The sequence below is a fragment of the Hyperoodon ampullatus genome, assembly GCF_949752795.1.
Source record: "Hyperoodon ampullatus genome assembly, chromosome: 7".
Lineage (NCBI taxonomy): Eukaryota > Metazoa > Chordata > Mammalia > Artiodactyla > Ziphiidae > Hyperoodon > Hyperoodon ampullatus.
Genome location: NC_136920.1, coordinates 107,017,256 through 107,032,210, shown reverse-complemented (window position 1 = coordinate 107,032,210; position 14,955 = coordinate 107,017,256). Strand labels below are relative to the sequence as shown.

The following is a 14,955-nucleotide window of genomic DNA, read 5'->3' as shown; positions in this document are numbered from 1 at the left end:
GAGGGAAAGGACAGTCTAGGAATATTCCACATATATGTAAAACAAAAAAGAATTCCTGAGCATGTAGAGTGGTATAAAGTGAAAAACCAAAGGTGGGACCTTGAAGAATGCCTGTTTTCAGGGAGTGGAAAGATTCAGTGAAGGATTGTTAGAAGCTGTTAATTTGTCTGAACATTACTCTGGTATATGTTGAATTCTTTATAAAATGCCAGAATTTTAAGGAGCTTTAGAACCAATGAATTTTAGAACTAGAAAAAAAATCATAGAACTGACTCTAGAACTAGAAGAAATTATAGACTGACCTGGGCATTTTCCAGATGCAGAGACTGAGGCAACTGAGATTGTGACTTGCACAGTGCTGTGTAACTGGGGTTGCCAGATTTAGCAAATAAAAATGTTTGGACATACTTAAACTAAAAAAAAAAAATTATTTTTTACCTGAAATTCAAATTTAACTCGGTGTCATGTGTTTTATTTGGCAACTGTACGTAGCACTTGGCCATTTCTTGGGTCTGTGACCTTTTTACAAGAGATTACATAATTATAATCATCTCTGGGTATCCACCAGGGGATTTGTTCCAGGACCCCAGCAGATTCCCAAATCTGGGGATGCTCAAGTACGTTATATAAAAAGGTGTAGTAGTATTTTTGTGTATAACCTACGCACATTCTCCCATATTCATTCTTAATTCCTTCCTTCCTTCCTTCCTTCCTTCCTTTCCTTCTTTCCTCCCTCCCTCCCTCTCTCCCTCCCTTCTTTCTTTCTTTCTTTTTTTTGATGTGGACCATTTTTAAAGTCTTTATTGAATTTGTTACAGTATTGCACTGTTTTACGTTTTTGGTTTTTTGGCTGCGAGGCCTGCGGGATCTTAGCTCCCTGACCAGAGATTGAACCCACACCCCTTCATTGGAAGGTGAGGTCCTAACCACTGGACCGCCAGGGAAGTCCCCTCTCCCATATACCTTAAATCATCTATAGATTACTTATAATACCCAGTACAATGTAAATAGTTGTATATACAGTGTAAATGCTATGTAAATAGTTGCCAACTCTTGCCAAATTTAAGTTTTGTTTTTTGGAACTTTCTTAAAGTTTTTTTCTAAATATTTTCAATTCCTGGTTGGTTGAATCTAAGGATGGGGATCCCATAGATACTGAAGTGCTGACTGCCATTTTATATAAGGGACTTGAGCATCTGCAGATTTTGGTATCTGCATTGGGTCCTGGAATATACCAACAGATAACTGTACTATTCTGAATCTAATTTTTTCCAATCAGTATTATCTTAAAGACCTTTTCACACCAGCCCATATGTATGCGCTTTTTTTCATTTTGAAGTTTCTGATATTCTGTTGTAAAGCTTAGAGATAAGCTAGTATTTCTCATCAGTTTCCTATTGATGGACTTTAAGGTAATTTCTAGTTTGTTTCTCTAAATAATACTACAGTGAATAGTTTTGTAGGTGTACTTTTGCATACTACTTAAATATAGCTGTAAAATAAATTCCAAGGAGTGGAATTATATTTATATATTTTGTTGTACTAACCAATTTACACTCTTACCAGTCATGTATGAGAATGATTTTTCTCTCCTGGCTGATAGTATTATTGAGGTTTTTAATCTTTGCCATAGATACATAGTTGAGGAACAGAAGCTTTCTTTGGTTTGCATTTATGTAAGTATGGGTGAAGTTTGGCATATTTTTATAAATGTTGTTAATTTTAATTCTGTTTTATTAACCAGTCATATATTTTACCTAGTTCTTGAGGTTTTTTTTTGTGTGTGTGTGTGTGAGCACTTCTATAGTTGTCATGTGATATATATATAATTTTTCATCATCTTTAGATTTCTTCTTTTGTGTTTTTACTTTTCTTTTTTCATCTATTTTTTCATTCATTCTTATTGTGATCTGATTTATCATTCTTTTCCTTTGTGCTTTTTAGGCCCTTAAGTAGCTGGAAGACATCCTCTAATAGTGGCCCATGTAATTAAGAATCTTAAGCTTTTTATTCCTAGAAACAAAATGTGTTTGTTTATAATTTTGCTTTATTGGAAAATATATTAGCTATATATATTCAAGAGTTTGAAACCTAGGATAGTATGTAATATGAACAAAAATTAATGTGATGTCCTTAATTTAGATTTTATTTAAGTTGATATCAGGAACTAACTCATTTCATATAATATAAAATATTATATAAGGTTGAAAAGGTTAAAGGCCTTGGCAGAGTTTGCTATGATAGCCTAGGAGGACAAGAGAAGGATACCAGGTTCTGAAGGGTTTGAGTTTAGTCATGAGATCCTTAGGGGAGAAAGTTTGGGAACAAGTGGTAAGAAAAGGAGAATTAAAGGGACAAGATCTTTGAGTACTGTCAGCAGGCAAAGAATAATTGCAATATACTCAAGATTTCTGAAATGTCATTGGGCTGGAGCTTTTTAAATTATTTTTTCCTCAAAAGTTTTCAGCCAGAGTTTGTGTTGTGTGTGTGTGTGTGTTGTGTGTGTGTTGTAAAGAGAGTCCGTTTTAGTGGGAAAATTGGATTTGCTTTTTAGAAAATAATTGTGAAGAGGGCTTTTGAAATACAGCAGTAATCTGGGAAAATGAGAAGCGCTTCTACATTTTTATTTTTATAGGATAATTGCAGATGTCATGGTGATGTTTCTTTCAGAGCACCTGCTCATCATCATAAATGCTTAGAGTCTTCCATTATAAATGGAAGAGTCTAATCTGTCTGTTGCAGAGCAGTGTCTTTGCTATGGTATTAACAATAATGTGTTCTTCAGTCATTGATGCCCAAGAACTTTAATTTTAATGTCTTTATTTGATACCTATTACTGTTCTATCAATACTAAGTGTGTTGAAGTAGCTGTTAATACTGAAAATATCAGAGATGTTCAGAATTCTTCTGTATCATCTCATTTATCCTGATCTACATTCCATATACTAATAAACAATTCCTGTTAGAAAATACACCCCCCCAGCCCAGTCAAAACAAAACAAAAAAAGGTGTGTGGAGTATGGATTTCATGACCATGAAAGTTGCCTCTTTAAAGGTCTCTTGAGATTCCAGTTATCTTCTTGGAACTTGTGAGCTTTGGTTGGACGTCAGCATACCTTCTTGATTGCCCTCTCTTGATTGATTGTTTAAGCTTGCATACTGAAAAGTGAAAAGTAAAGTTTCTCAAAAACAGGGAAGAGTCTGATAAAATGACAAAGATGTGTCTTTGGATAGACAGTAATACAGGTCTTCAGCAATTTAATCAAGAATATTATCATTGTAAAAGATTTATAAGCCAGATTTCATAGTCTCAATTATGACTATGGGTTATGATATGGTAGAGATAGAAAGTGTATGTGGGAGACATGGGTGAAATGAAGTGCTTCCCTCACTCCCATTTTTTTTAAGGTGCAGATACTTGAATATATTTAGATATTAGTGGAAAAGAGCTGGTATCAGTTTTAGAAGAAGCTAAACATATAGAGTGATGTTGGATGGGGTAATTCAGCAGGATCTCAAGGTTAGTGTGGATGTATGTATGATTCAGTGTACTCACACAAGTAGAGAAGGATTAGCCTTGAGTGGAAACATTAAAGAAGAGGAGAGTGTAGCTAGGGGTGTGGGTGATGCGAAAAAATTTTAGGAATTCTTTCTTGATGACTTAAGTCAGTTGTTTTTTAACATATGGTTCCCAGAATATTGGTGTTCCTTTTCATCTGTATATGGACCACATACACACAAAGAGTGATGTGACAATTTGGTTTACACACATCTCATAAAATTGAAATATCTCTCATTGTTATGACTTACTGCTATAAGCATATTTTATTTTTACAAAAAAATATTAATGAACCTTTGGAATAAAATTGCCTTAAAATTATTCCATGTGCACGTTTCCTTTAAGTCATCCTTAGAAACTGAAAGTGAGAGAAATAGACTGTTTCTTTTACTCATTCAAATTTGAAAAAAATTATCTGGTCTTGTGTGACAAAGAATTAAGTAACAAGGGAGGTTGTTTTTGTATCAGAGATATTCCTTGGAACTTAAATCATATGACTTTGACAAATTCCTTCTGCTATTCATCTCATGTTTTTTGACATTTTTGTAGAAATATTATTGGGTTGCCTGAAATTCAAATAAATTACATTTACAATACAATAAAAATGATGTATACCTCAGAATTTAATTTGAAAAAAGTTACTGAAAAATATTTTCTATACAAAAAACGTACAACTAATGATACAAGCAATATCTTTTATTAAAGCATATAAAAACGAGGCTTCCCTGGTGGCGCAGTGGTTGAGAGTCTGCCTGCCGATGCAGGGGACACGGGTTTGTGCCCTGGTCCGGGAAGATCCCACATGCCGCGGAGAGGCTAGGCCCGTGAGCCATGGCCGCTGAGCCTGCGTGTCCGGAGCCTGTGCTCCACAACGGGAGAGGCCACAACAGTGAGAGGCCTGCATACCGCAAAAAAACAAAAAACAAAAAACAAAAAAAACCATATAAAAACGAATAACGTTCTCCTGCTTACACGACTGCAGGGTCCCCACTGCATTGGTTTTAAAAATGTAGACTGAAGGAACTTGAGAGGGAACAAAAATATGTTTTTTCTAATGGTGCTTTACCTGAAATATTTTACATTTCTTAGTCTAAGCACCATAGTATTGCCTTTCCTTTCACCAATATGAGTAGAAATGGGTATTTTTGGATTTCTTACAGAGATTAATATCTTTGAAAAAAAACCAAACTCAAATGCTCTCTATTAACAGATTTCTTTTTTTTTTTTGCCCAAAAGGAATTCAGTATTTAAATATAATTTCCACATATGGTTGTTAAAGTTTTGATTTGAGCTCTTTGTATGTTTTGCTATTACTTGCTCAGAATATATGTTGAAAACTCAGGTTAATTTCAATAGAGTATGATAAAATCTAGATATGGAGGAAAACTAGTAATATCATAGATATATTCTTAATATTTGTGATTATGACTGATTTTTTGCTGCTTTAAATTTTTTTTATCACTCCTTTGAGGGTTTTTAAAAACAACTATTTATTGAAGTATAATCTACATAAAACTGCATATGTACAAACTGCATATGTATATAAAGTGTACAGTTTGGTAAGTTTTTGAAATGTGTATATTCTAATAATACCATCACCCCCAAAAGTTTCCTGGTGCCCTTTCATAATCATCCCTCCTGCCTCTCCACACTTCCTAGCAACCCCCCTAGACAACTACTCCTCTTTTTTTTTTTTAATTATAGACTGGTTTGTATTTTCTAGAGTTTTATATAAATGGGATCATACCTCATACCTTATACACTTATTTTTTTTTTTGCTCTGGCTGGCTTCTTTCATTCAGCATGATTATTTTGCATTTCATCCATGTTGTTGCATGTAACAATAGTTTGTTCCTTTTTGTTGATGGATAGCATGCCATTAGCAGATATATTGTACCGCAATTTGTTTTTCCATTCACCTGCTGGTGGACATTTAGAATGTTTTTAGTTTTTGGCTGCTATAAATAAAGCTTCTTTGAACATTCATGTACAAGTCTTAGTATGAACATACACTTTCTTTTCTCTTGAGTAAATACCTAGGAGAAGAATGGCTAGATCATATGATAACTATATATTTAAATTTTAAGAAACTGCCAAACTGTTTTACCAAGTGGTTGTATCATTTTACACTTCCACCAGCAGTGTGGTAGTGACTTCCAATTCCTCTGTCTTCTTGTAGGAACTTGGAATAGTCAGTCTTTTTAATTTTCACTATTCTAGAGGATGTGTAGCAGTATCTCATGGTTTTGTGTTCCCCTAATGACTGTTGATGTTGAACATCCCTTCAGGTGCTTATTTGCCTTCCAGATAGCTTTTCATAAAGGGCTTAGAATGTGTGTTCATTTTGCTTCTATCATTTCATTATTGGTAATTTGTATCTTTTTTTTCCTGATCAGTCAGGCTAGAAGTTTATCAGTTTTACTGATTGTCTTAACCAGTTTTTAGTTTCATTGAATTTCTTTACTGTTTCTGTTTTTTATTTACTTCCACTTTGATTTTTATTACTTCTTATATTTTGCTTACTTTGGATTTAATTTGTTCTTTTTCTGCTTTCTTCAGTTGTAAGCTGATATCATTGATTTGAGATCTTCTTTTCTAATATAAGTATTTAGTGTTATAAATTTCCTTGTAAGTAATGCTTTAGCAGCATCTCACAAATTCTGATATGTTGTGTTTATATTTTTATTCAATACTTTTAGATTACTCTTTGATTTTGTTCTTGACACATGGGTTACTTACATGTGTGCTAAATTAGTTTTAGTTAGTTTAATTAGTTAGTTTCCAAATAGTTGAGGATTTTTGCATATGTCTTTGGTAATTTCTAATTTAATTTCACTGTGGTCAGAGAGCTTACTTTGTATGTCTTGAATCCCTTTATATTTATTGAAACTTGTTTTATGGCTCAGGATATCATCTATTTGGTAAATGTTTTATATGCACTTGGAAAGAATGTGTATTCTGTTGTTGGGTGGAGTATTCTGTGAATGTTGATTAGGTCATATTAGTTGCTAGTGTTATTCAGGTCTTCTATATCCTTGCTGATTTTCTCTTTACTTATTCTATCAAGTATTGAGAGTGGGGTCTTGAAATCAGCAACTATAATTGTAGATTTGTCTATTTCTCTGGAATTCTGTCAGGTTTTGCTTTATGTATTTTGTTGCTCTGTTATTAGGTGCATAAATATTTATGGATTCTTCTGTACTCTTGATGGATTGACTTCTTTTTCATATGAAATGACTTTCTTTGTCCCTGGCAATACTTTTTGCTCTGTAATCTAATTTGATATTTAGTAAACCTCTTCAGCTTTCTTCTGATTAGTGTTAAAACATGTTACATCTTCTTCCATCATTTTATGTTTAACATGTCTTTATAGTGCATTTCTTGTAGTTGAGTTTTGCTTTTGTATCCATCTGATGATTTCTGCCTTTTAATTCAGGTGTTTAGACCATTTATGTATATTGTGATATAATTAGGTTCAAATCTGGAATTTTCTGTTTGTTTTCTCTTTGTCTTATCTGTTTTTTATTCTTTTTCTTCTTCTTTTTAAAAAATATTTCCTTCCTCCCTCCCTCCCTCCCTCCCTCCTTCCCTCCCTTCCTTCCTTCCTTTGAGCTGAGTGTTTGTTGCCTCACGTGGGATCTTCAGTGGTGGCATTCAGGATCTTTTAGTTGTGGCATGCGGGCTTTTTGTTGCAGCATGCAGGATCTAGTTCCCTGACTAAGGAGTGATCCCTGGCCCCCTTCATTGGGAGCGTGGGGTCTTAAGCACTGGACCACCAGGGAAGTCCCATTCTCTTTTTCTTCTTTATCTGACTTCTTTTGGATTATTTTTATGATTCCATTTCATTTCTTTAGTTGTATACTTTTTGTTACTTTAATGATTTCTTTAGCTTTGACAGCATACATCTTTAATTTATCTACCTTCAAGTGATATTATGCCACTCCTGTATAAGAACTTTACAATAGTTTATTTACATTTCTCCTCATCCTGTCCTTTTTGTTAGTGTTGTCATACAGTTTACTTATACTTGTTATAAACCACTGTTGTTATTTTTGTTTAAATAGTTGTCTTAAAGAGATTTAAGTAATAAGAAACAAGTATTAAATATTTACCCTTGTAGTCATCATTTCTGTTGCTCTTCCTTCCTTTGGGTTTATCCGTATTTCAGTCTGGTATAATTTTTCTTCTGCCTGAAGGCTTTTCTATAATATTCTTTCAGCTTTTTATGTCTGAAAAGCTCTTCATTTCACTTTTTTTTAAAAGATATTTTCACTTGATATAGAATTCTAGATTGGCATTTTAAAGTACTTTAAAGACATTGCTACTCTCTTCTTGCTTACATTTTTTTCTGATGAGAAATCTGCTGTCATACTTTCCTTTGTTTCTATGTGCATAACTCTTTTTTTTCCTCCTATGGCTGCTCTGAAATGTTCTCTTTATCACTAGTTTTGAGAAATTTGATTATGATGTGCCTTGCTGTGTTTTTTTTTCAGGTAATTTTTTTGTTTGTCTTGTTTTTGTACTTGGGATTCTGTGAGCTTCTTGGATATGAAAGTTTTTTAGTTTTCAACATATTTGGTAAATTTTGGCCTTTGTTTCTTCTGTCTCCCATTTCTTTCAGGGACTCCAGTGGCATGAATAGTAGGGTATTTAAGATTGTCCCATAGCTCTCGGTTGTTCTTTTCCATTTTTAAAATTCTTTTTCTCTGTGTGTTTCATTTTGCATAGTTTCTAATGCTTCAAGTTAACCTATTTTTTCTTTTGCAGTCTAATCTTACATTAATCCTTTTCAGTGTATTTTTTTATCTCAGACATTGTAATTTTCACTTGTAGAAACTAAATTCTTATCTATTTTATATCTTAGTTGTCTCTAACTTTTTGAACATATGGAATAAATTTATAATAATAACTTTTAATGCCCTTGTCTGCTGTTTCTTACATCTGTGTCAGTTCCTGTTTTGATTGATAGCTTTTTCTCCTAATTATGGGTTTTACTTTTCTACATCTTTGCATGTCTGATAATCTTTAATTGGACACTAGATATTATGAATTTTACTTTGTGAGTGCTGGATATTTTTGCATTCCTGTAAGTATTCTTGAGTTTTACTTTGGGACACAGTTAACTTAATTGGAGACTGTTTGGTCCTTTTGACTCCTGCTTTTAATATTTGTTAGGTGGGCTGAGAGCAGCATTTAGTCTAGGACTTATTTCCCACTAATGAAGCAAGACCCTTAATATTCTACCCAGTGCTTTCAGAATAATGAATTTTCCTAGTCTGACTTGTAGGACCAGGCACTATTACCAGGAGTGCGGAATACTCTTCCTTTAACCCTTTGGGATAGTTCTTTCCCTGACTCCAGGTAGTGTCTTGCTGAATACTCAACGGGAGCTCTCTGCACTTCTCTGGGATTCTTTCACTGTGTAGCTCTCCCCTCTCTAGCTGCCTTGGACCCTTAGCTATGTCTCTCTCGTTAAGGAGTCCTTCATGCTCTGCCTGGGTTCACCCTCCTTGCACTGTAGTATCAAATCTTTCTTAAGGCAGTAAGTTGGGACAACTTTGTATATTACAGGAATCTGACCTTGGCTGGAAATTTCTGTTTTCTTCTGTGAGGCTTCCATAGTATAGGTTTCACACGTGATATTAGTTGTAAATTAGTTTATGTTGTCTAATTCTGGGTTGACTTTGCAAGAGCACATGGTCACTGTTTTTATTCTTTAAATGCAGTTAAATGTAATTTCCTGATTATAGTTTCTTAGATTATCAGTAATTTATCACATTGAATGAGAAGAGTTTCCCTAGCTGTGTAGAGTTATGGCCTGATTCTAGAGTTTTAATTTTTGTTTGTTTGTTTCTTTTTTAGAATGAGTATGGGAATATTAAGTAATGAAGAATAGCTGACTTATATTATTTTTCTTATTGCTACTGGATCTTTGGTCAGATATTATAACTGCCATAGGCCATCATGGCATTGTAACATAGAATCTTTAAGTACTGATTTATGGTGGAGCACTGAGGGTTATTTATTTATTTATTTAATGGACTAGAATCATGATCTATTTGTGCTGAATGCTTTGTTAAGGTCAATTAAAGTAATATTGGTGATGTTACTTGCAACAACATACTTGTTGTTAATATGTACCTGTATTTCATATGCTCTTAATCTGTCCTGTTCAAACAGGAGTAGTCCAGTGGATGACTCTATCCACATCTTGAGTGTTGATGAGAAGAACAAGTTGGGAGCCAAGATTATCAAGGCAGAGATGATGGGAAATATGGTAAGACTTATATGTTGTTCTTTTGGAGAATAATTGCTAAATATTTAACTTCTTACAAGTAATTTTGGAAGTTCCTTAGCTATGTGGATGTAGCATTCTTTGAAAATAACTGCTGCTTATTGATTCTTTGAAGAAATTCTTGAACACTTCTAAGAACAGTACTGTCTACTTCTAAGTAAATTATGTAATTTGTCAAATGTCTGAAATTTAAGATTCTAGGGAACTAAATGCTTTTTAACTTTCTTTTTTAATTTGGATATTTGCTTTATTATTGTATTTATAACTTATTGACCATATTTGAGGGAGATAAAGATGTCACTGTCTTCTTTCCCTTTTTTAGTCATATTTTGTTAAGAATGTGTATTACCTTCTTAAATTCACTTACTTAGGAACTTTAAAAATGAGCTAATAAAAAGGATGGTTAACTCATTTTTTCAAATCTTAAGGCAACATATTTGTGCCTGACAATGTGTTAAATGCTTTGTGTAGATTAGCTCACTTTATTCCCATAATAATGTTGTGATTTGAAACTGACTTAACTCACAATTGAATAGAAATCAGAATTATTCAGTAAGAGTGGCACCTATCTATTATACTGTCACATTTATATAATACAAATACTGTTACATTGCACATGACAGAATAACAAAGTCAGGCAGCTTTCCATGTCTTGACAAAATTGATTCCCTCATGGTCATATGTATGTACGCATCTCAAATCCAAATATAAGTGATCTTAAGTAGTGTTCTGTTTTGTTGTACCATCAGTATGACACTCTTTAATAGAACAGAAAGTAGCCAAACATGATAACTTCTGTTTTTATTAATTTATATCTGTAATAAAAGTCATTTCTTGCATTTGCTGCAATCTGGTAACACTGAACTTAAGCTCAACCCAGAAATTAGTAAGCAAGACAGACCACCACCAACAGCAACAGCAAGAAAGTAACATATGAGTTTTGAAAGCACAATGAAATTAGTTAAAATAGTGAAAGAGAGATCACCAAGTTAAGAGGTTAACATACATTAAAAGAAGTGTTCTATGTTCATGGAACCACTGCAGTGGAGAATGCTGTCTTTGCTTGTCATATAATTCTGTTTATTTAATTTATTTCATTGTGATTTATTGCTTTATATGTCAGTTTTATAATATAAATTTTTATAGATTTCCTAGAGTAAAAATGAAATACATTCAGAATTTTTATCTAAATTACTTAACAATAAAGAAGGTAATATTTTAAATCTTGTGATGGCTTTCTTTTTACAAATAACTGAAATTCTGAGTATTGGAAGTTTATAATATCTAAGGAATTATAAAAATGCCATTCTTAAGGTTATGTATTTCTTTCATTTCCCTATCTTCCCTAAAATATATGTCCTGGTAATTATTTACCTTCAAAGCATAAACAATTTCTACAGGTATTTGAGAATTTTGTTACCCAGATGAGTTCATTAAAAAGTAATATACTAGGCTGTGAGTTGGTAACTAGATTTAGGTGAGAGCTACTTGGATGTTTGCTATGCTGTTTTCCCTATTGTTACGTGAATTTGAAATATTCTACAAATGAAGAAACTATGTTATCACACCTATTTTTCTTGTCTTTCCATTTGAAGGAATTAGCTGAACAACTTAAAGCCCAACTTGACAAGGCAAATAAATTCGAAGACACCATAATGCAGATATCATCAAAAAAATCTGGGGTAGAGGTAAGTAATAAAAGTTTGTTTATAGGTAGCCAGTTACCTTGTATAATACTTCTACTTGGCAGTGGTAATATTTTAATGTTAAATGTGTCTACATCTCTGTCGGTGTGCTTGTATGTATTTATGCTTGTTTGCTTGTTTTTAAAATTTATTTGCATATGTATTCTCTTATGTTCCACCATGTGTCCTGGTGGAAAAAAGCCTAGGCCTACACCTAGGCCTTGGGCCAAGGAGACCTGGTTTTCTTCTGGGATCTGCCATTTACTGACTGACCTTGCACAAGTCAAGGTCATTATCTCCTCCTCCAGAATGAGAGACTTGAATTTGGTATCCATTTCATGTAAAATATTTTGTTCTAGGATTCATTCACCTATCTGTTGGTCAGTAAAACAGATGAAAATACCTATCTGCATGGAGTTTTATTTGGGTAGTAAGAGATAATAAATAGTAAAAATTTTTAAAAAAGTTATATATCTTAGGCAGGGTGGTAGGGATCTTGAGTGCCAGGTATGCTGTATGTTTATGTGTATGTGTATGTCTTGGGATGCACAGGCTAATTCTCATTGAAAAAGTGACATTGATACAAGGACTTCAAGGAAGTTAAACAGTGATCTTTGTGGATCTGAGTGAAGAGCACTGTGGACATAAGGAACAGAGAATTTAAAGTTCGAAAGATTGGACATGTGTCCAATGTGTAGGAAGAACAGCAAGGAGACCAGTGTTGTTGGAGTGGAATGAATGAAAGAGAGGAAAGTAGAAGATCCAGATTAGAGAGACTGTGGGAGGCCAGATCACGTTAAGCTTAAAAGTCATAGTAAGGAAGTATTGGGTTGGCCAAGAAGTTCGTTTGGGTTTTTGTACCATCTTATGGAAAAATCCGAATGAATTTTTTGACCAACCCAATAGGTTTTTATTCTGGGTGAAAGGTAAAGCTATTTAAGATTTTTGAGCAGAAAATGTATTTTGATAGGACCATTCTGGCTTCTTTGTTAAGAGTAGATTGGGGGAGAATAAGGTCAGACACAGGGTCTAGTTAAGCTTTTGCCATAATACATACAAGAAACGATAGTGGACTTGAGCAAGATAGTAGCTGAAGAGATGGTTAGAAGTGATTAAATTTTTATATGCATAAATGTTTTCTGTGTATATTTTGAAGGAGAGCGGACAGGATTTTTATGATGGTTTAGATGGGAGGGGAATATGAATTAAAGAGAAGAGGAAAAGTAGACTCCAGAGATTTTTGCCTGAGCAGCTAGAAGACTAGAATGGCCATTATTTTAGATGTGGGAGAAAGAGTAGGTTTGGAGCAAAGATTGGAAGTTCTGTTTTGGGTGTATTGAGCTTGGATGTCTTTTAGATGTGAAACAAGTAGAGCTATCAAGTAGGCAGAAGCATATAGTTGGGAGTTGAGAAAAACCTGAACTGGAAATAGAAATTGGGGTGTTATTAACATATAAATGGTGTTTAAATTCACAATACTGCATGAAATCACCACAGGAGTAAATGTAGACAGAAAAAGGCAAAGAATTGGTTTGGTTGCATTAGTGTTGAGAGGTTTATAGGGTGGTTTGTAACTGATTTTAAAGGACTATTCTCAAAGATTGATTTATATAATTTGATGGTAGTGTGAGAAGAGGTGAGAATCTATGAAATCAGGTTTCATAGAATTTTTTCAAGCTTCAATTATTAATGACTTAGATAATAGTACAGAGAATATGTTTATGAAATAGGCTGTTTTTACTAAGTTGTGCTAGTCATGTTTTAAAAGGTGGATAATTTGGAGTTTCTTGTACAGATTAAGGAATTGAGAATGGGAAACTATAAGTAGGATTAAAAAGTAGGGACTAAAAGAGTATAGCTAAAACTAGTTATACTGTGTACACTTTTGCCAGATTTATTTTTTCAAGTGTCTTTGTGGTCATAATACTTTTGTACTCTGAAACTTTTATGTGTTTTCTTAGTGCTAACTATATTAAGTACTAGATCGTCCTGCAGTATATCCTTCCAAAGTATTATCCCATTTTCCAGCCTGACCTCCAAAGCTTTTTTATACGTAACCTACATGTTTCTTTGGCATTTACATATGCTATTAATTATCTGTGCCGGATATCACCCTCTTGAGGCTATCTACTTTTCATTTTGTCTTTACTCCATTATGAAGTCTTTTTTCTCATCCTTTTGAACAGTTGTAACCTTTTCCTCTTTTGAAACTTAAAGACTTTAAAAATATTCTCTATGGAATTTGTCTTTTCAAATTATATATATTTGTATTATTGTTATATCTATCTCTTTTTTGATATTTGTCACTGTATATGAGAGGGTTCTAAAACTGTGGCTGAATTTCAGGGGATTCTTGAAATTGACAGCAGTTCATCTGAAAAAATTGAAGCAGATCTTCTATTAAATAACATTTCTTCTACTGTTCTAAGGATATCGTAGAGTACTGACAGACTATATCTCATCCCTTGAGCATATATCTCCATACCATTACTGATTTATTTATGTTTTTCAGCTCCTCCTAGCTTTTGAGCATTGTATCTTATAACTGAGGGAAGTAGAATTCAAAGTTGTATTCAAAGTAGAATTTCTATTTGTGAGTCTCTTTTGGAAACTGTATAGCCCTTTGAAGCTTCAAATAAAAAGGTTTTTATTCTATGAATTCTTTTTTTTAAACATTTTTTCCTAGTTTTATTGAGAAATAATTGACATACGTCACTGCTTACAGTGTAGAGCATGGTGATTTGATTTACATATGTAGTGAAATGATTATCACAACAGGTTTAGTTAACATCCATCATCTCATATAGATATAATAAAAAGAAAAGAAAAAATCATTGTGATGAGAACTCTTAGGATCTACTTTCTTAACAGTTGTCCCGTATATCATACAGCGTGTTAACTATAGTCATCATGTTGTGCATTACATGTCTAGTACTTATTTGTCTTGTAACTGGAAGTTTGTACATTTTGACCACCTTCCTCCAATTCCCCCACCCCTAGGATGTTCACAGTTTAACTGTGAAAAAACACCTATTAAATTCATACAAACGAATGGAGTGATAATTTTAGGAATTTCAGGTATCAGCAGTGTTTTTCTTTTGGGGATGGTGGTGTGTGAATGTAACGTGGGAGAGACAGCTATACAGGGTGGCCAGGGAAGGGGATCTTTCTGCAATTTCTGAAACTATACCTATAGGTTGTCACTTTTTATGTATTTATTTATTTATTTGGTTACAAGTATTATTTATTTATTTGGAGTATAGTTGATTTACAATGTTGTGTTAGTTTCAGGTGTACAGCAGTGTGAATCAGTTATACATATACATATAACCACTCTTTTTTATTTTAGATTCTTTTCCCATATGGGCCATTACAGAATACTGAGTAGAGTTCCTTGTGCTATACAGCAGGTTCTT

The 14,955-nt window shown here is 33.4% G+C and overlaps 1 protein-coding gene across 3 annotated transcripts in view; it reads left to right on the top strand.

The window, feature by feature from the left end:
- Nucleotides 1-14,955, top strand: part of CWF19L2 (CWF19 like cell cycle control factor 2) — a gene marked incomplete at its 3' end in the record, with an annotated part of 168,843 nt that overhangs the window by 66,956 nt on the left and 86,932 nt on the right. For all 3 annotated transcript variants that reach the window (XM_079708103.1, XM_079708102.1, XM_079708104.1), the window contains exons 9-10: nucleotides 9,740-9,836; nucleotides 11,450-11,542. In XM_079708103.1, coding sequence (XP_079564229.1) covers nucleotides 9,740-9,836; nucleotides 11,450-11,542 — 190 coding nt within the window. The remainder of the gene's footprint in view (nucleotides 1-9,739; nucleotides 9,837-11,449; nucleotides 11,543-14,955) is intronic.